This window comes from Lycorma delicatula, chromosome 5 (genome assembly GCF_047948215.1).
Source record: "Lycorma delicatula isolate Av1 chromosome 5, ASM4794821v1, whole genome shotgun sequence".
Taxonomy (NCBI): domain Eukaryota; kingdom Metazoa; phylum Arthropoda; class Insecta; order Hemiptera; family Fulgoridae; genus Lycorma; species Lycorma delicatula.
The window spans coordinates 180,818,872-180,840,957 of record NC_134459.1 but is presented as its reverse complement, the minus strand read 5'-3'; the positions used below and the strand labels follow the sequence as shown (position 1 = coordinate 180,840,957).

General features: G+C 32.0%; 1 protein-coding gene across 2 annotated transcripts in view; it reads right to left on the bottom strand.

Moving 5' to 3' along the window:
• Acf (ATP-dependent chromatin assembly factor large subunit) overlaps window positions 1-22,086 on the bottom strand; it is a 151,869-nt gene that overhangs the window by 53,139 nt on the left and 76,644 nt on the right. For both annotated transcript variants that reach the window (XM_075367686.1, XM_075367687.1), the window contains exons 15-19: window positions 20,153-20,263; window positions 19,257-19,311; window positions 13,752-13,943; window positions 7,621-7,800; window positions 597-736 (exon numbers count right to left, since the gene is read on the bottom strand). In XM_075367686.1, the coding sequence (XP_075223801.1) occupies window positions 597-736; window positions 7,621-7,800; window positions 13,752-13,943; window positions 19,257-19,311; window positions 20,153-20,263 (678 nt within the window). The remainder of the gene's footprint in view (window positions 1-596; window positions 737-7,620; window positions 7,801-13,751; window positions 13,944-19,256; window positions 19,312-20,152; window positions 20,264-22,086) is intronic.

Genomic DNA, 22,086 nt, shown 5'->3' with positions numbered 1-22,086 from the left:
TACCCAAAAAGCACCATGAAGATGACGCAGAGGCTCCAGATAGTATTTTTTACCAAGAGTTTGGCCTTCTGGTGTGTATTCACGACGGTCATATCAGATGTAGTTGATACTGGTCACCATTATTTTCACTTTGCTCCTCATACATCTTCATTTTCTTTGTCAGTGACTTTCCTTGTGATGACTAAGATTTGGTTTCTAATGGTACCTGTGCAACCAAACTTTAATACCAGTTATAAAGGTCTTAAGGAAGTTTGGATCACAGTCAATGTCACACTCTTCATTTGTATAAACCCCACCACCATACCTCTCTTCCCATAAGCCTGGTTAATCTTACAAATTATTTCACTTAGGGATTATTAAGTTTTTGGCAGAACTTAATGTAATAACGCTGTTCAATGATGTTGCTGTCGTGCACAAAAGTATGAAAATTCAAACAAAAGAACAAATCTTGTTACAATTTCATTACAAATTTTGATAAAATTAATTATAATTTTTGATCGCTCTGAATAACTTAGTACGCTACTGATAACTAACAATTTGAGATAACTTCGTATATGTATACAATACACTACTTCATATCAAACACATATACTCACTGTTAATTTTGGTTTCAAACAATACATATGATATCCTCTATTGCATGAATCACATAATAACATTTTATCAGGATCACGATGTTTACACAACCCACAGTTGTATGATTTGAGTGCTGATTTTGACCACTCTATACTGCTCTCTGAAATTAATAAAAGATATTTAATAAACAAAAAATAATGTATTTATAAATATTTGCTGAATTCTGTAAACAAGAAATATATAAATGGCCATAAGAACTAATTAGAATGAAATATTAAATATCTGAACAGCCTTTTGAAGTTTGTCCACCGCTTCTAATGTAAATATAAGAGTTAACTAAACAACAAATTTAATGCGCTAGCAATAAATAATTACACAATTTCAATATCATTATACACAGTATTTAAAGCCATCAACCTCACACGAACGATATTTATAAGCCCAAAAAATTTAACTAAATATAAATCGACAAATACAATAGAGATCCAACAGATTTCTCACTCATTCCAAAAGAAATACCGGTAACAACATGCTATCTATTTCATCATTTATAAAGAACTGAACGGAAGTGAATATAATACGTGGAAGCATGTAACACTAAAACATTTTTTGAGAACGAGCCAAACATTATATTACTTAAGGTCTTACTAAACCAGTATTTTATATAAAGACATTATACATTTTACACATATCAATAAAGATGCACAGTTGTACAAACAAAATTTACTAACATATTGTTACAGACAGAGAAGCTTCAGAAGAGAGAGGAAATTAAAAAGGAAAAATCTAGAAGAAACGACAGAAATTCTTTCTACAAGTGATTCAAAGAAACGGGAAATTTTGAAAGTTGTGTTGGTAGCCGTGGGCGATTGGTACCACTTGATAAGTGGCGCCAGCCTCTCTAATGTAACCTGCCATTTAGTTATCATGGATCCTTGGAGTGGTGCACGTGCATTTGCTATCAAAGCGTTTTACAAAAACAATGACAGTGTGGAGGGAGCGCGTAGAGAATTTTGCCGTCATTTTAATCTGGGACAGCATGACCGTGTTCTATCAGGACATGCAATTAAAACACGGATGTCTAATTTTGGGGAAACTGGTTCAGCAATGAAAAAGAAACCTCCAGGCCGTGAGCGAAACGTCCGTACAGCACAGAATGTTCAAGCTTTACAAGATACTGTCACACGAAGTCCACATCGGTCAATCCGTCGTCTCTCAACATCTTTACAATCGCATAGTTCAAGTGTTCGAAGAATGTTAGTGAAGGACTTACAATTCTATCCATATAAGTTGCAGATCGTCCAGGAACTGAAACTGAACGATGCAGTTGTGCGAGCACAATTCTGTAATGTAATGCTTCAGAAGATAAACGATAACGAAGAGTTTGTTCACGAACTGTGGATGTCAGAAGAAGCGCATTTCCACCTCAGTCGATTTGTTAACGAGCAAAATTTAAGATACTGGGCACAACAAAATCCTATGCAGCTACACCAGCGTCCACAGCCAGAAAGTGACCGTGTGGTGTGCTATGTCATCTTACGGTGTTATAGGCCCTTATTTTTTTGAGGATGACAACAGTCTTGCAATTACAGTGATGTCGGCTCGTTACATAGCCGTGCTTGAAACCTTTGTTGTGGAACAACAAAAGAGATTTACACAGATTCTTAACACAGCCTGGTTTCAACAAGATGGAGCAACGTCACATACTGCACGAACATCGATGGCAGCTGTACGCCGATAGTTTGGACAACGTGTCATTTCACGAAACGGTGACATTAGATGGCCTCCCAGATCGCCTGATCTCTCAGCTTGCGATTACTTTTTGCAGGGTCACCTTAAAAGCAAAGTGTTCCACAGTAGACCTGCTACAACGGAAGAACTGAAGGCAAAGATCCGAGAAGCAATTGTGGAAATTCCGGTCGAGATGTTACGTCAAACCATGAACAATTTAACGAAGAGACTTTCGTGAGTGTTTACGTAGAAGAGGAGGTCACCTGCAAGATGTCATCTTTACAAAATAAACTAAAATGTATGTGTCCTAAAATGGCAACATTTGTACAATTACATGAAATAAAATTCATTTTCTAAAAAAGATTTTTCATTAACATTATTTAATTTTTTAAATTTGCCATTTCTTTGAATCACCCTGTAGAAAAGCAAAAGGTGTAGAGAATGGAAATTATGTATGACCAAAAAGGGCAGGTCAGATACCGTACTGCAGGACAGGTACTAGGCCCAAAAATACAAACACTGCCAAGGACCTATGGAGGATGAGTTCAATATGTGATAAATGCAATCAAGTGACCAAGAGCATTCAATTTTTGAAAGTTGTTAAAAATGAGAAGCTGTTCAGTGATTTCTTTGTTAACAGAAGTGAAAGTGATATTCAATTATAAAGTGTAAGGCGGTTCTTTCCGTAAACATTAAAAGTGAATAATTCTTGCATTATGTGAATTGTTGATTTTTCAACTGTTATCTTACAATGGAATTTTATTTTGGTATTTATAATTTAATCGCTATTAAATTAATTTATATTTAAATTTAACCAGTATTTTGTACATTGAAAGTTAGTTATTGAAGAGTAATAAATTGTTATTTATAAGAAATTTTTATAAAATCATGTGCTACCTCCCAATATCCCCATCAAACCATGAACATGCAACAATATTAAACAAATATTAATACACAAGATATATTATAACATCTATGTTATTATACTAAATACTTTATTACTACTAATATAGTCCTAATATTACACTACAGAGTAAGTTACTTAAAACTGAAATGAGCCAGCTCGAACTGCAGTTATTTGAGTGTCATCTTTAATACCACTACCATCAGTGCTACTGTTAGTATCAATACTGGTGGTGTATGTTACTAGTCTCATATATTTGTAATAATAAACTGTTCGTGTTTCAGTGCAGTATAGTTTCATTTTTCTTAAATGCCTTATTCAATCAAGAAAAGGGCTGCTACCTTGTAAGCTTATGTGCGATCTGGATTCTTTCAAGAAACTCTTCATATATTTGCAGAAAATTTTCCAAACGGCAATATCCAAACAATAGTAGTACAGACAGTCGTGTTAAAAAATGGCATACAAAAAGATTAGTTTCAAAAATAAAATGAAATAGATGACTTTCATTAGGACTCCAGAGGCCATAGCCAATATTCAAAGAAAAATTTTTGCCGGTCGACAAAAATCTATACGGGTCATCCGTGTTAAATCGACAAGGACAAACCTGACAAACTGGGATTTTCATGAAATTTGGTACGAATAACTGTTCTTGATAGAATTATGAGAAAATACTGAATTTCAGTTCTCTACCATAAACTGTTTTGTTTCTAGAGCCCTTCAAATTTGCTGGAAAATGGCAAATTTTGACTTGTGACAGCAGGGTTAGGTCAACATAATTTTATTATTTATTAAGGTAGAATTATAAATTTGGTCTCATTCTAAAGATTACTTCATGCTCTTTCATATTATATAAAACAAGCCTATATTTTCATAAATTTTGAGTTTAAGGTCATCACTGTTGACCTTGAATTAAAAAAAGGACCTGAATTTTTTAATATTTTATTTGTATTAATTTTAACAATAGTCTGATAAAATACATCAACAGTACTTGTATATTTATTAATGCTAATGCAAAGATTAATTTTTGAAAGTAATATTTCTTAATAATTTTTTTATAATAATGATTTAATAAATGTAATCTGACATTTTAATTGGCGTTCAATAACTGCTATTTAAAAATTGTACCGTTAACATTAGTGTTAAATTTTAAAAGTTTTTACGTGCTAATTTGAAATACTGATTATTTCGCTGTCAGTTTTTCATTTGCCCGAGCAGTTTCCTTTTCAGATAATGTACATTCAGTAGCGGTTTTCTTATTACCTTTTGTTAGTACTTCCTGTCGAGGTAATATCAGAATATCACTATGTGCTGGAAAAACATAAGAAGGAGATGGATGAAGAGAACTTACTTCCACTTCTTCTGTCGATTCATTTGTAGATAATACATAAACCAACCGCCACGCATCAGTATAAATGCATGTGACAAAACCTTTTATGTCAGAAAAACCAACTACAATTTCATGCAAACTTTATGTTGTTCATATTCTTCATTTTCTATACGAATTTTCAATTTACGATACGATACATTCACACAATTTTTACGATTTTTATATTGTACTGCTAAGCCATCTGAGAAGTAAATTAGTTTATCCACAATATTATATATTTCTTTTAAAAACTGAATTAGTTTTTTCTGAAAAAGGTGAATTGATATTGTGTCACGCTTAGGTAGTCCCTAACAACTAAATTATCATTTAAAGTGTAAATTCTTGGTTTTTAAAATAATTAGCAAAAGGAAGAACTTTAGCCTGTCGATAGTTCTAGACTTCATCTTCTAACAAAAATGAATAATTTTCAGCAGTCGCATACTGTAATAAAGATTCCAGGTACGATTACAGTTTTTAAATTTTTTAAGAAGTTTGACTACTGAGAAGCAACAAATGAATGGCGAAGGAGAATGATAATTTTTCAATAACTCTTTCTAAACTTGAATATTTTTCTGTTATCCATGATAACGCTTTTCTTAAAATCTTAGTAACATTATTATGACCTACTCTTTGAAATGGATTACAACATTTATTATTGCAAAATGTTACCGTACTTCAAAAGATACCTGACTTTAAAAAAAAACTGTAAGTATCTACACCAAAACTTAGCAAAATGAACTCTGAATATTACGACTTCAGGGCAGGTAAATTTATAGTGTTCATGCTTTCTAATATCGTGTTATTCCACAAATAAATCACATTTTAGGTTTTATTTAATATTGTTTACACTAAAACAATGGACACAGACTAGGACTAAACCGATGATATAGTAAACTTCAATACATTTTGTCTTTCAATTTGTATTAATTACACACATCATTATTTTAATTGGTCATTAGATTGAGTTGAGATATACTATTTCTTATTACCAAACAAAACAAATGAATAACATATTACCTCATTAGATTTTTTTCTATAATTCAAGGTCAAAAGTCAAAGGCAGTGACCTTGAAATATATATTTATGTAAACATAGGCTTGTTTATAACATGTGAAAGAGCATCAAATAAGCTTTAAAATAAGTCCAAGTTTATCATTCTACCTTTAAATAATAAAGTTATGTCGATCTAACGCTATTGCCAAAAGTCAAAATTTGCCATTTTCCAGCAAATCTGAAGGGCTCTAAAAAAAAAAAAACCAGTTAATGATGGAGATCTGAAAGTCAGTATTTTCTCATAACTTTATCAACAGTTATTCATCCCAAATTTCATGAAAATCCCATGTTTGTTAATGGCTATCCACCCTGTTGATTTGACATGGAATGACCCATGAACAATAAAGTAGTGTAAAACACACATCTAAACATAAAACTGTTCACTGTTCAAATCTGAAAGTATATTATGTAACCACCTGTGCAACAACTTAGAGTAACAAACAAACCAAAACATCTTTAATTATTGTGACGGACTTCTCAAAAACATTGTCAAAGGTTAGATCCAATGCTGTATTTCAAGTCAGATGAAAGATTGTTTCATTTATCTGGGCAAGTTAATTTGCACAACATCATGCATTGGATGTCCAGAAAATCCTCACTAGATGCTTGAGCATCCACTTCACGATGAGAAAATCAGTAGACAAAGCGGTTGAATGGAAGCTGCTCAGGAGTCGCTACATAAAGCCAACAATGATGCATAATTACTGAAACGTGTCGTAACAGGTGATGAAACATGGGTTTACGGATATGATGTCGAAACTAAGGCTCAATCGTCCCAGTGGAGGCACTCTGGGTTACCAAGACTGAAAAAAGCACAATAAGTACATTCGAATATGAAGGTTACGCTCACCGTGATCTTTGATTTAAACGGCATAATGCATCATGAGTTCTTGCTACAAGGTCAAATGATCAATAAGGAGTATTATCTAATAGTTCCAACGCCATTTGTGTGAAGCAATTAAAAAAAAAAGCCTGGATTTGTAGTGAAACAATTCATGGCTTTTGTACCATGATAACGCGCCTGCTCACACTTCATTGCTTGTTCATCAATTTTTAGCCAAAAACAACACTATAATGATACCTTCCCAGCCGCCATATTCACCAGACATGGCTCCATGTGACTTTCTATTCCCAAAAATAAAAGAGAACCTTTAAGGGCTGTTGTTTTACAAGCATAGATGAAAATTCAAGAAAATTGTAGATTTCATGTATCACGAATAGTGGTGTATAAAATTGAGAAGGGCCATACAAAACAAACGATGCAGCATACCGAGTTCAGGCATTGTTTTTCTTCATGACAACACTTGTCCTGTAGTCCTGTCCTGTCCTACTGTAGTATCACTTAACACCAAATTAACAGTGTCAAATGGCAGTTATTTAACCATACAGTCCCGATTTGGCTCTCAGTGATATCACCTTTTCCCAAAAATGAAGAAATGTTAAGATATGTAGTGTTTTGAAAATCAGAAGGAGTTGAAAATTAGTGTTACTACAGGTATAGTTTTATAACAAAGGTATTTAAAAACTTGTTTACAGATATGACAAGTGCCTTAACTTGGACAGCAATTATATAGAAAAGAAGCTAAAAAAATGTAGCTATAAGATATATGTAATAAATTGTTTTTTTATAAATTGGTATTTTTTTAATAATAATAAAATATATATATTAATACACAGAGTATTTCATTTTAATCAATGCAGGCGATTTTCTCATAAACTACGCATAATACAAAAAAATTATCTAAACAAAAGTTACTCAGATTGGAGGGGGACACCTCATGGTGATCTTATATTTGACCTTGAAGTTGACTTTTATTTCAAGGTTAACACCACAATGTTTTTAAATGAAATAACCTATTATTAACTCCACCAATGAAAAGAGCACAAACTATTACTTTAAAGGATTGATACTTATCCTTCTGGCCCCAGATTGGTCCTTTCAAACTTATTTTTAACCGTGAAACTATGGCTTGAAGATCAGAAATATTACCTAGAGTATACATGTGAATGAACAGTTGTGATAAACTAGATGATGACATCAACGACTGCTCCCAACGTTCTTTTACACTTATTTTATGGTGATGGCGATCAGGGTGGTTATCTTGTGATGATGACAATGTAGGTGATGATGTTGTTGTTGGTGCTTCTTGGTTATCATTATCTTCATTATCTAAAAAAAAAAAAAAATAATATTCAAGTTTGATATCTATACATTAACGTGAGCTCTGATATACTTGTCGACTTCTGAAAATTAAAAAATATAAGATTTTTCTAGGTCTATTCACAAGAGAATGGTTTTAACACACTTATCGCCATACCGATTAGTGATCAGGTTACAACAGAATAAAAGTTATCAAAAATGTATAACATTTTCTGCTAACTTTTTTTTAATATATAAAACAAGAATAAAAATAAGAAAATAAAAAAACAAGAAATAAACATAAATACCCAGATTAAAACACCAAGAGAAAACATCCTTCCACCAACATTAGCAGAAGTAAAGATAGCTCTGAAGAAAATGAAAAACAACAAAGCAAGTGGAGAAAAATTCCTGACTGCAAAATTATGGAAGAACGCGTCAGAAAAGTACACAGAAATCTCCACAAAGGAATGGTAAAAATATGGCACAAAAAGGAATTTCCGGAAGAATGGAAAACCGCAATAATCCACCCTTTACATAAAAAAGGTGATAAAACCAACCCTGACAACTATAGGGGAATTTCCTTACTAGATTGCACTTACAAAATTCTATCAAGAATAATTTACAACAGAATCAAAGACCGACTGGAACAAGAACTAGGGGAATACCAAGGGGGATTTAGACCATGGCGAGGCTGCCCAGAACAAATTCTAAATTTAAAATTAATTATAAGGTATCATAAACTAAGGAATAAACAACTGGTAGTGACTTTTATTGATTTCAAGAAAGCATATGATTGTGTACATCGAGAATCCCTGCTAAAAATCCTGAGAAATTTAGGGCTTCACCCAAAACAAGTCAAAATCATCGGACTAACACTAACGGATACCAAATCCAAGGTTAAATTCAGGGGAGAAATATCTGATCCATTCGACATCAAAACAGGACTGAGACAAGGAGATGGATTGTCACTGCTTTTATTCAACTGTGCCCTTGAATTTATAATACGGGATTGGAAAAAATTAAATAAAGACAACGTTAAAATTTAAAAAGGTATCTCAGTAAATTCCCTAGGCTTTGCGGACGATTTAGCCCTACTATCCCAAAATATAGAAGAGGCCAGGTACCAACTGTAAACACTGGAAGAGATTGCAGGAAAAATCGGCCTAAAGATTTCATACGAAAAAACCAAAATTATGGTGAGAGACCCGCTATGCATAAACAAAGTAAAAATAAACAATAATGACATAGAAATAGTAGAAAACATTAAATATTTGCGGGAAAACATCACGCACAACCTCCAAGAAAATCCGAACTGGAATGAAAGAATAAATAAACTCATCAAAGCCACAATAAAAACACAAAACATCTATAACAAAAAATGCATGTCCGTAAACACAAAAATAAGACATTATAACTCAGTTATCCGACCAGAAATACTTTACGGATGCGAAACCGTATTTGGACCTTACCAGACAAGGTTTACCGACAAACTGGAAAAGATTGAAAGACAGATTCTACGACGATGCATCGGGAAAAACATTAAAAAAGACGGGATTTAGAGAATTATTCCAAACGAATTGATTTACAAAACTATCATCCCGATAACTAATAAATTTAGAAAGAAGAGAATTTCCTTTCTAGGACATATTTTCAGAATGGAAGAGACCAGACTTATCAGACGGATAATCGACCTTTTCTGGAACAAGAAAAGCAGACCGAACTGGTTATACGAAATACAGAAAGACATGGAGGAATTAGACATAACCAGTGAAAACCTAAAAACGAAAACTATGAGAAATTAAAAAATAAAGAAACAAGATTCCTATCAAAACCCAAGAAAACAATAAGCCAGGTGGGTGTACTCTGAACAAGAAAGGGCAAGAAGATCTGAAACCCTTAGAAATTACTGGCAAAAAAGAAAATCTGAAAAACAATAAATCAGCAAGAAAAGAAAGAACTTTCCAAAAAAAAAAAAATACAAGAATAAAAGCTTTAATAAACTAATTTCAATGTAATACACACACTTCTCAAACTTTCTAGACATCATAATCTCAAATCCATTTTGGTGCATCCATCATAAAAAGCAGCCTAAACTTTATCACATTCAAAACTTCATCACAAAAACTAAAATTACAGATCTTCTATAACAGTTCAGTAATTCTAAAATTACTGAACAGCTATTAAAATTTTTAAAAAATTTACTTTTTTAGCAAATATTAAAACCTTAAAATCTGCTCTGTCCAGCAAGTCATTCATTAATTTTAATTGTGATTAATTTTGGTTAAGTTTATGAGTTATGCTTTGTTGTAATCCTATTAGGGTTATGTCTAATTCCTCCATGTCTTTCTGTACTTCGTATAACCAGTTCGGTCTCCTTTTCTTGTTCCAGAAAAGGTTGATTATCCGTCTGATAAGTCTGGTTTCTTCCATTCTGAAAATATGTCCTAGAAAGGAAATTCTCCTATACAGTTACATATAAAAGAGCAGATTAATTATGAATATATCTTCAAACACGTCTATTTGCATGGATTTCCATAAAACAGCAAAATTTACAGATAAATCAAACTTTAAGTTGATTGGGAATGAGTTCTAAACAGAACAGTGAAACTACTCCATACATGGAGATCTAGCAAGTAGGATTGAACAAGAGCATGTAAAATTCAACTCAAGCTGAAGAGTCAAGAAGTTAGTCTATGACAAGTGTTAAAAAAAAATACCCCCGTTCAACTAGATACTTTTAATAACCTACCTTTTATCATATTAGGGATGACCAATGATTCTGACCAAGAATCTGGAAAACACCAGGTCAGAGAATATTTTATTGTAAATAGACAAAAGGTATAATGCACTATTCACAAAGCGAGATACCATACTGAACCTGATATTATCATTACCAGGGGATATGTCAGAGGAATTTTTTAACACATACCTTAGTTCATCAAGAAAAATAGGAATGTTAAATTTATTTTTCAAATCTCCAATAATAAAAGGCACACTTTTTACCTGCAACTTATACCTCATAAACTCAAGACTGTAGGATAATGTTAGTGAAACTGGCCTAAACAAGTAACCAAAAATGTTCACATCAATTAGCGCTGTAACAAGGATGCCACTGGTTTTTAGTCCAATCAGTACTGGAGATTGTCCTGATCCACACATGGCCCGTACCTTTTTCCAAACAACTGATGATGGAGTTGTCCAAGAAATAGTTTTGACATAGTTTAACCATGATTTCCACTTAGCACATTGAAACACTCAATGGCATACAGCCCTCGCATTGCATTAGGCGCAGAGCATTTCTGTCATAGGCCTACGATTGAAATTACGCAAAGTCCTGCAAAGATCTCTTAATGCTCTCTTGAATTCTTCATTCCACCAAGAGACAGAAGGCTGTCCAGGTTTTCCATAAGTTAGGGGGATACATTCACTTAAACTATAGTATCAGGTGTGCAAACAAGGAAAGTTAGTGGACTGTGTCACCACTTTCATCATATTGGCTAAATGAATCTTTATACTCGATCCAGTCTACCTTCCCAACCGCTCATCTGCGGAGCTGATTCTGAGGCAAATCACTATTACCGACCAAGATAATGACCGGTCTGTGATCACTTCTAAAAAGGTTTTTGGAAACATGCCAGTTAAGACGTGGAAATTGGGATGCTGAGCACGACAGATCAATGCACGAAGATGTACCTGATGAATGATAGATACAAACGTGTACGATCCATCATTTCAATAAACAGAGATCTATGTTCTGCCTCAACAATGGTGATGGGCATTGAAATCGCCAATTATTAGGCAGGATACAGGAATCTGGGAAATCGACTGGACAGATCATTTTTACTGATAGAAGAATTAGAAGGCAGTTATAAGTTGAAGATATTCGTTTTGATCTTATTATTCATTATCTTCAGTGAAACTGCTGTGATATTTGTATGCAGTGGTATCTGCGTGGCTAACATTATTATCTTTCAGAAAACAGCCGCATCTTTTTGTCCTCTGTCTTCAGTTTGATAGCCGCATCTTTTGCAAACATATCCACAAAAGGACAAATCATCCTGAGGACAGAAGTGTCTCTTCCAGACAGTATTAAAGGATTTTCTTCCTTTAGTATGATTTCAATATCCTCACGGCAAGAACCGAGAACGCAAACATTCCGCTGAATAATTTTCAATACAATTAACTTTGGAATGTTCAATTAATGTTTCAGGACTTCATTCATACATACAGCCATCTATCCATCAGCATGATAGTTTCCACCTTGGGTTACGACTTCCTAAGGTGTTGCAACAACACCGGCTGTAAGTGTTTTGTGTTAAGGTATGTGTTGCAATTTGTGTAGTGTTGTTGGTGTAGTGAATGTGTATAGTGTAGAACTTCCAGGTTGTAGTCCTTATTGACCACACAACCTAGTGAAAAGAACTCATGATACACTAAGCCATTGAAATTGAAGAACACAATAATCAGAACCTTCAAGTTCAATTGAACTTGAGAAGGGTTTTTTGGTCTTGGCTCTTCAAGAAGCTTCTATTGGAACAGTTGGGCCTTAGTTTAAACATCATACCCGTACAACTATGTTTTATCACCAGTTATGACCTGTTTGAGCAATTCTGGATCAACATTTACTTCAATCAGCAACTCCTAAGCGATGATCATTTGGCACTGCTTTAGAAATTCAACAATTTTGGAACAAATTTTGCTGCCAAATGTTTCAGGTCCAAAACATACACAAAAAAAATTCCTCGGCATCCTTGATCATTTTCTTCACTTTTATCAATGTTGTCATCGGTTGTTGATGTGCTGGGACATCCAGGGCAATCGTCATCTTCAACATCTTCATGGCAATCTTGAAAGTATTTGTACCACTTGTAAACGCTTATTTTACTCATATAAGAATCTCCGAAAGCAACATTCAACATTACTAACGCGGTGCTGCACTAACTATTCAACTCTTAAAATAAAATTTCATGTAAATTTTTTGTTCCACTTTTTCCACAAGTTAAAAATCGCCAACCACTTGAAAACATGTGTAGCTCTTCTGAAAGCTAAGAATAAACTAAGCATCCGATATGGCTACCAATGTAAATAGCATTAGGGACAAGTATACAAATACAAAAAAAAAAATGTGACAACCGGGTTTATACAGTATGGAAAATTTTTAAATTCCATGCATTTTTTATCAAACTTCATATAAATGCCTTTACTACAATACACAATTATAGTCAATACTGCTTTGTATGTACCTTGCCACACTAAATTTCAAAAATCTAATGGAAGATTTTTACATTACTTAGGTATTCACACATTTTACATAGTCAATAATATTTTATTTATTTCTGTAGGCGGTTAGTCATAGTAAAATAAGACAGATTACCATTACTATTAAATTTAGAATAAGATATGGGGAAATGTGTACATAGTTATTAAAATGAAACACAGGAATCAAAATAATTTCCAACAAAATTAGAATCATCTGCCTATTAAAGAATATGTTATCGAGGTAATAACACAACGTTCTAAAGGAACATTAAATTTTTTGTAATAACCGATAATGGTGGCTCAATATACTAATTCCACACTTTCCAATTCTGGCAATATCTATTGAAAAATAGAAACACTAAAAAACCACTTTGATTAATTTTAAACTTACTTCAACAATTCTTGCTACATAGAAATCAAATTGGAATATTTTGTTTCAATCTTTTAACAAACCAAAATTAAAAAAAAATTTTCACAAAAATCTATACACCAACATCAGTTAAGAGAAACTAAACCTTTAGTTTTCTTCATTAAATTTTCTACTATATTAGAATGTTGAGATATTGTAATAAATGTTTTACACAACTACAAAAAAAAAAAACTAAATAAATAGTTAAATATAGAAAATATTTAGTAGTGAAATCACAGATTACATCCCTTTTTTAATTGTCATATACCAATAATAAACATAATTCTTTTCATAATAAAAACATTATTACCTGCCAAAGGCTTCTTCAGGTACCTAGATTCAACTGCTTGTTCCAGTTGTAATATGGCACATGCCATATTGTATACATGTAATGGTTGGGTTACATTATCATAGACTCTTAATAATTTTTCAACACCTATTAGTGTGGTTGGAGTCTGACACCTGGATACATTATTTGTTATACTGCTGCTATCGGCAACATCTGAAAAATTAAAGCCAAATTCACTTGCTAGATGCCAAAGGCTCAGCTATTACTACTTTATATCAAAAGAAGTTTTATCATAAACTACAATTTATGAATGAATGGACATAAACTACATAAGAAACACACTCAAAATATAGTTTAATATTATAATACAGTTACCAAGGAATAAGAAAAAGCAGAGTAAAATTTCTTACACGCAGTATCGCTTTGCTTGCAATAACTCATCTCAATGAGTTTAAATCATCAATTTTCTCATCTATAGTGCAGCTGTGAAGTCACCGCATCCTAAAGTTTACGAAAAATACGATAGGATATGTTAAGAACATACAATATTTTTGTTGTGGTCGGTTGGCAACAGTTTTTTACAATGTCACACATTCTGAGTAAGACAGGTGTGCTAAAATGGCTGACACAAGTAGTTACAGCGCTGAGGAGCAGTTAGTAAAAGTTTACGGGTTTATGAATGACAACATACAAATCAAACGATGAAGTTAACTTGTGATATGTTTCGCCAGTGTATTAATAATCCACCACCACGAAAAGCAACAATGTTGGCTTGAGAAAAACGTGCGTCTGAATTAGACAGTGTTAAAGACCGTGGAGTTGACCTAAAGTTAATGCGGTTAGAAACGTGTTGCTGTTGCCATTTCTATTAAACAATCCCCGATGAAATAAACTCGTAAACGGTCAGCTGAACTCGGTATACCGTGGATGAAAATGCAAGACCGTATGAAAAAAGACTTGAAAGTTAGGCCGGTTCGTCGATGTTAATCGGTGAACTGTCAGATACAGACGTGGAACGACACGCTGCATCTGGCCAGGCTTTAATAAAAAAATCCCCTGCTGCAGTCCATTGTGGAAAGGTGCTTTTAACTTATGAATGTGCAATCTATTATAGTTCGCAAGCCAGGAATGCGTTATTTTGGGCAAAAGAAAATCCTTATTATGCGACAAGAGTTGAAAAGAAATCCACCACGGTTCAAGATATAGCCTGAAATGACAGCTCATTTGTTTGGTCCTTATTTTTTTGATGAGCTAGTGAATGCAAAAACTTATTTAGAGATGTTGGAGGCGTGGTTATTGCCACAGCTTCAAGAGAAGGATCTTGTGGAATGAGTATGGTTGCAGCAGGGTGGAACACCTGCATATTTTGCTCTACCAGTCCACACGTTTCTGAATGAAAAATGTCTAGGACACTGGATTGGCCGCAGTACTCCAGCGTCACCAGCTCCGTTATCATGGCCACCACGAAGCCCTGCTCCTGATCTCACCGCACAGACGATTCATTATGTGGAATTATCAAGGCAAGTATCTACATGTTGTTACACCACAAATGAAGAATTTTATGATGTTGTAAGGGACACCTTCTGCAACATAACATCAGAAATGCTCTGTCGCATGTCATAGAACGAGGCAATACATAAATTATATGTGCAACATGAGGGCAAACACACACACTCCCTGGACCATTAAAATTAATACTATGAATCAAATGAGTAAATAAAATCATTCGTTATTATATAGCATTTATCATTAATAACTAATTACAAATTTTTAATTCTAACTTTAGAGGGTACGGCGATTTCTCAGCCACCTATACATATAATATGACTGCCATTAAACAATACCTTCCACAGCATAAAATGTACTTTAAATGATTAAGAATCTCTAAAAAGCAAAATTTAATCTAATTTCCCAAATTATAAAATGATGTTTTTATCAGCACCTCCAGATGTAGTTTAAAATGTAAATAACTACAATGAAAAAGATACTAGAGAATTAGAGTTTAATATTTTTCTGAATTTATTTTTCAGAACAGGTACACATACGATAACTTAACTACAAAGTATACAATACACGAAGAGTCTTAACAGCATCTGAATTGTATTAATTTTAATTTTGTTAATATACTTACTTGTGAATTGTTAATAAATAAATCATCCAAATATCAATAAAATGTCTCATTTAAATTATTTTCTTTCTGAACAAAAGTTTAACTTAATCAGCTCTTAGAAGAATATAGATTACTTAATGGGAATATAAGACTAATTTCTTTCAGTTCTCACCTATTCCATAGATATGTTTTATTAAAATATTTTCTAAAAGAGTTTTGGCTGAGAATCCTTTGATGAAATTTATTTATTATTAGCTTCTAATATTCTGTCATCAAACTGCCACTGGCTCAACAGGCAGTAGTATCAAGAAAGTTTTCATAAACTAAAATATTCCACATTCTTGCACACATTCCTGAGCATATTCTATGCGTTTCCACATAATCATCAGCAACAAAAATATGAAAATTGTAGAGTGGACAGAGTAGTTAAAAGACAAGTCAGCAATAACATCTTTCAACCTGAAAATCATTCTCATTTTGTAATTATAACTTACTTTTAATCAATCGCATGTATAATTCCCAATCAGATGCATATTCTATGAAAGTTATTAGAAAGTATAGAAAGCGAATGACATATCTAAATGTGTCCACTAGAGCACTTCAATCATCGCTGCGTGAATGCATCTGAGTAATTGATATTACTGCTGAAGAAGCAGGTTTTTTCCTACCTGCCTTAAACATTTTAAATGTTCAAGACAACTGAAGCATTCAATGATTTTGAAATTTGGTCGTGGAGAAATTAGTGTATGCTTATCATAAAATGTTCAATAAGCGGGTTAGATAATGTAACAAAAAATAAGAAAACATGTGTAACTATGCATGCTCCTGCTCAACCCAAGAGGTTGTCATTATTTGGTGCAACCAAATAATTTCAACAGTTGATTTCCTCATCAGTTGATTAAAATTAAAAATTAATTACACATTAAAACATTAATATATTATTATATATATGACGTAATATATGTAGTCAGATAATTAATTAAAATAACTAATTAAAAATCTTTAACTTTAAAAAACATGACTTTTTTTTTAAACAAGTTTGTGGTCATCAGCCACTAAATACAGCACTGTACTAATACAATATAAACTTTACTTAATATTAACAAAAGTGCTGCTATCTATAGCAGCTTTGATAAGAATATCATTATCAAACTGCAGACTGATTATTATTATCATCATTTATATTATATTATCAAACTGAACTTCTGTCTATATTTATATACATATGATATTTTTCTAAAATGTCCAATTTTTTATTATAATTTTCTTTTGCGAGTTCAATTAATTCCAAATTAGTTTCTAAGTCAGTAATAGAATGTTTATTCACTATTGATGGTTGACAACATCAGACAAATTTTTTGTTTATATAATATCTAAGATGTTCTGCAAATCTTATTTTAAATGATCTACTAGTTTTCCCGGTATAAATTTTATCACATCCATTACATTTTATAATGCCACACAACTATTAAAGTCATTATAATAATTATGGTTTTAATGTCTTCTTATATGATTGTTGGGCTAATTTTTTTTATCATTATAAACATTAATTAAATTTTCAATAATATTATTACTATAAGAGTACTTTATATAGATACAAGGTCTGTAAATAAAGTAATGAGGCTAGTTCAGAAAACCTTTTTTTATTTACAATCCAATTATACATGGACTCTATCATCTTTGAAATACTTCCCATGGGAAGCCTTCATATTTTTTTAATGTTTTCTACTGTTCCAAAATGGTGTCCTTTGAGGCAGTTTTTTAAAGTCGAGAACAGGAAAAAGTCATAGGGACTCAAGTCAGGTGAATAAGGTGGTTGAGGAACTACAGGAATGTTTTTCTTTGCTAAAAACTCATTAATTGCAAGTGCAGCGTGACAAGGTGCATTGTCATGATGCAGCATCCAGTTAGTTGTCTTTGATGGCTGGTCTCATGCAGGGAACTCTTTTCCGCAGTCTTTCAAGAATTTCTCAATAAACATATTGATTTACAGTCTGTCCTGTAGACAAAAACTCCTTATGGACAATGCCATTACCATCAAAGAAAGAAATTAGCATGTTTTTGATTTGCTCATTTTTGTTTTTTTGGATGTGGTGAGTTTGAAGTGTACCATTCCTTGCTTTGGCGTTTTGTTTCTGGATCATACTCTAATATCCAAGATTAATCACCAGTAATAATATTTTTTTAGAAAATCAGGATCAGATCAATTCGCCCTAGAAGATTTCGGCACACTTATTACTGCCTTATAGTTTGTTACTAAACTTTTTGTAATCTTTAAAAATTTATTAGACGGGTCTTTTATTTGCTTAAAATTAGTATCGTTATATACTTTTCCATTAAATTATTATATTCTTCAATCAACAAAATAACTGGCATATTTGTTTTATCTGATTTTAGTATAACACAAATATTTTCTTTTAATTACGTATTGTCCTCTTATTAAAAGGTTTCTTTACATATTTTTAATTTTATGGATGTTATTTCCAATATTACATATAGTCTTTCTTTATCTTTGTCAGTAATTTTATTAATATTCAATGTAGAATCGATAGCAATATTTTTGATAATTACATTCTTATTACTATGTCGTAAATTAAACTTAAAAACATTAGCGATTATTAACTTTTCTTTTCGCTAAATTCATCATTCATTAGATTTACAAGATCATTACTATAATCACCATTAATATTTTAATGTGAAATTAATTTTTAATTTTAATCAACTAATGATGAGGAAAGCGCTTTTGATATATAGAAAAGAAAAAAAAAGATAGGGTAAGAGCTCTTATTGATTCTGTACTTTGGTGGATTGTGCTGAATTTTGTTTATGCTTTTGGAATTTTAATCAGTACAGAAGAAGATATGGACAAAAAAAATTTATGTTACTAAATTAATATATATATGTATTAATGTTTGTAATACAAACATATTAATTTAAATCATTCTGTTGCAGTAAGTGCATCAGAAGAGTACATTTCCAGTTTTAGTTGACCTTGAAAACGTACCAAAAAATTAAATTTTTTATCTCCAACACTGGTTCCTATAAACTGATTTACTTTAAAATCAATAGGGTTCTATTTCTACTACGTTTATATCATCTTATCAAGTTTCATCAAAACTGGTTAAAAATTGTTCTCAATAGAACAAAAATAAAGCTGAAAATGTATTCATAAACCCTGTTTTTTTGGCTCTAACTCTGGTTCCTGCAAACTGATTCACTTGACAATCAGTAGGGCTCTATTCCCAATAGGATTGCATCACACCACCAAGTTTCATCAAAATCAGTTAAGATTTGTCTGGTAATGCAGTAGAAAAAATCTTTTATGTACATACATATGTATACAAACATAATCGAGCTGTAGTAGCAATTTCCAAATTCTTTGGAAATCCACTAAAATGATCAAATAGAATACTAACCTTCCTGTTTTACTTTATCAGAAGAATTGGAAATAGAACTACTCCCATCAGCACCCTAAAAAACAAAACAAATATTGATTATTATAGCAAAAAAATACATTTATTTACAGTTTAAGTTGAGGTAAAAGAAAAAGCGGTTGTTGTATGACGACATCCAAGGTTAGTTACTTAACAATGGATGAAGGTCAATAGTAAATAGTTGTGAACATAACATCAAGATTTAGAAGTCAACAGAATAAGCACATAAAGTAAATAATTTTCTTCAACGATCTGTGAAGAACCAAAATGAATCGATCACCACAACAAATCAGACAAATAACAAAAAATAAACAAGATCTTGGTAACTTAAGGATTCCAATGCAGGGTCAAACATCTAAATCGGTTCAGCCGTTGAGCTGCTAGTGGAATATACATACATGCAGTGCATGCATGTGTGTGCACGCATGTGCAACGCGTGCACACACACACACATCCTAAATACATTATATTCCTTTTTTGGAGTTGTGTAAAAATACAGTAAGCATTAGAAATAGAACTTATGTTTTAGGATACCTTATTATGTTCTAATTCACAGACGTTAGCATTTATAAAAAAGCCATTAGTTCATTAAAAATGATCATATCCAACAAAAAGAAAGTTTAATGAATAAAATGTTGAAAGGAGCAGTAGAGGATGGGCTTGAAAAAATAAAAAGGATTTAAATTAAGAGATTATTACTGGAGGCAAAATACAAGAAAAAACGAAAGCTTACAAGTAAACTGCAGAAAATTCATAGGGAATAGATGAAAACTGTCATAAGTCTATAACAAAGAATAGTAATAACTTTTATAGTTGCAATCTTATGATTACAATGAAATAATTACAGTCCTAATATACTTATATTTTTTTGTTATCACCTGGAGGACAGGGTCATCGTTAGAAGCTGCTCCACCCCATTTTAACACATCACACTGTTTATCATACTTATTATTCTTTAATGCTTTTCTCCATTCATCACGATTTTTAACCTAAAACCAAAAAAAATTACCATATCGATAAATTTATTAATTCTATCACAACAATATATATATGCCAAAATATACTTATGCCAAATACAATTAAAACTAAATATTACAATTAAAAACTTTACTAAAACAAATGAGTTGCTAAATTTTATTTGGCAACTCATTTGTTTAACTTAACAGTACACTAGTCTAGTGTTTGAGAACTCCCAAATTCGTTTAGCAGATTCTAAATTTTGAAAATTTGACTGACAAACGTTAAAAATAGTAAACAATAAATATAATTAAATGTATGTAAAATTCAAATAACACAAAATTTATATGGAGTAACTATTTACTAGAACAGAGTATGCACACCAATTATATCAATTGATCGCTTTGGTAAAAATTTACATTCCGTAACTACAAATTTCCAAATAGATTTATACTCAATCCGTGAATATCTAAGTATAAATAGATTAATAGTAAGCAGTATTAATAGTAAAATTAAAATAGAATAGATATTATTAACAGTAAGATTAGAATAGTAGATTAACAATAAGTAGTAGATTAATAATAGTAGTAGTAGATTAAAGAAAGTTTTTATGACTAAATATGACTAAAATAAAAATCAACAACATGTTAAAAGAAACTGTTAACCGTAAATTTCCAACACTGCTATACCCAAAAAAAAAATTTATCATGGGAAAACAGTAGCCGACTTAAGGTACGCGCACAGTGCAAGCCGGATTCAGATTCAAAAAGCTGGAGCTGACAATAAGTGCCGTCAAGAAGATAATCAGATCAGATGGATTCGCATAATACAAGCAGATTTTAAGCGCAAAATCTTCTTCAGTTTATCACATATTGTTCATTTCCAATCGTGGAGTCAAGCGACGAAGATGCTATCATTTTAGTTTATGCAACAGAAAGTATATCTTTGAAACTGAAAAATAGGAAAAACAATGTTCATGCTATTAATAAGGTTAGACATTGTTATGGCGAATAAATCATCTTTTTCCTCAATTAAAAATTGACTGCAACAGGTTTTTTGATTACTTTAGAATGGAAATTGAAACATTCAACTACATTTTAATGAAAATTGAAAAGCGGTTATTAAAGGGCAGGCGTAACTTTAATAAACAAAAAATACTTCCAGAAGAAACACTTATGGTAGGTAACCTTAAGGTAAGTTCAAAATTTTATTATTTTTAATGTACTTCAATTGTAATACTGTATTGAAGCGTACAAATTGAACTTTTCTTCTGATTGTATGTTTTTTTTTTTTTTTTTTTAATTACTTTTTGCAATTATAGTGATAAATTATTTATTACAAGAATACTGGATTCAAAACAATGAATGGTTTTATTAGTTAATGTTTTCACTAAATAAATTTTTTTGCTCTTCGTTTTAGACAATGCGATTAACAAACAAAAAAACTACTCATAAACATTTCAAAAATACATATGAAAAAAGAAGTAAAAGTAGTAGTCGTAATAAAAAAACAATTAATATTCAAAATAATTAAATGTGTAATAGAAAATATGATTTTTATTGGTTGTTGTTAGACAGTAGCTATTGCTGACGTAAAATTCCCATAATTATTATGGGAACCAGCTGCAGGTGGAGACATAGATTGCTCTGAAAATGATGAACTGTAATAATAACTCCCTGTATGGGTTATCAGTGAAGTTTGGGGCATTTGATACTCCTACGTAGAATCTGGATAAGCAAACTCATCAACGACTTGTTGAATCATGTTCCTAAAACGCAATTTCATTTGTCAGGTATTATGGTGACGTGTAGTAGCAGACTCTTGGAAAAAAAGATCATCATTTTCGTGTTGAGAA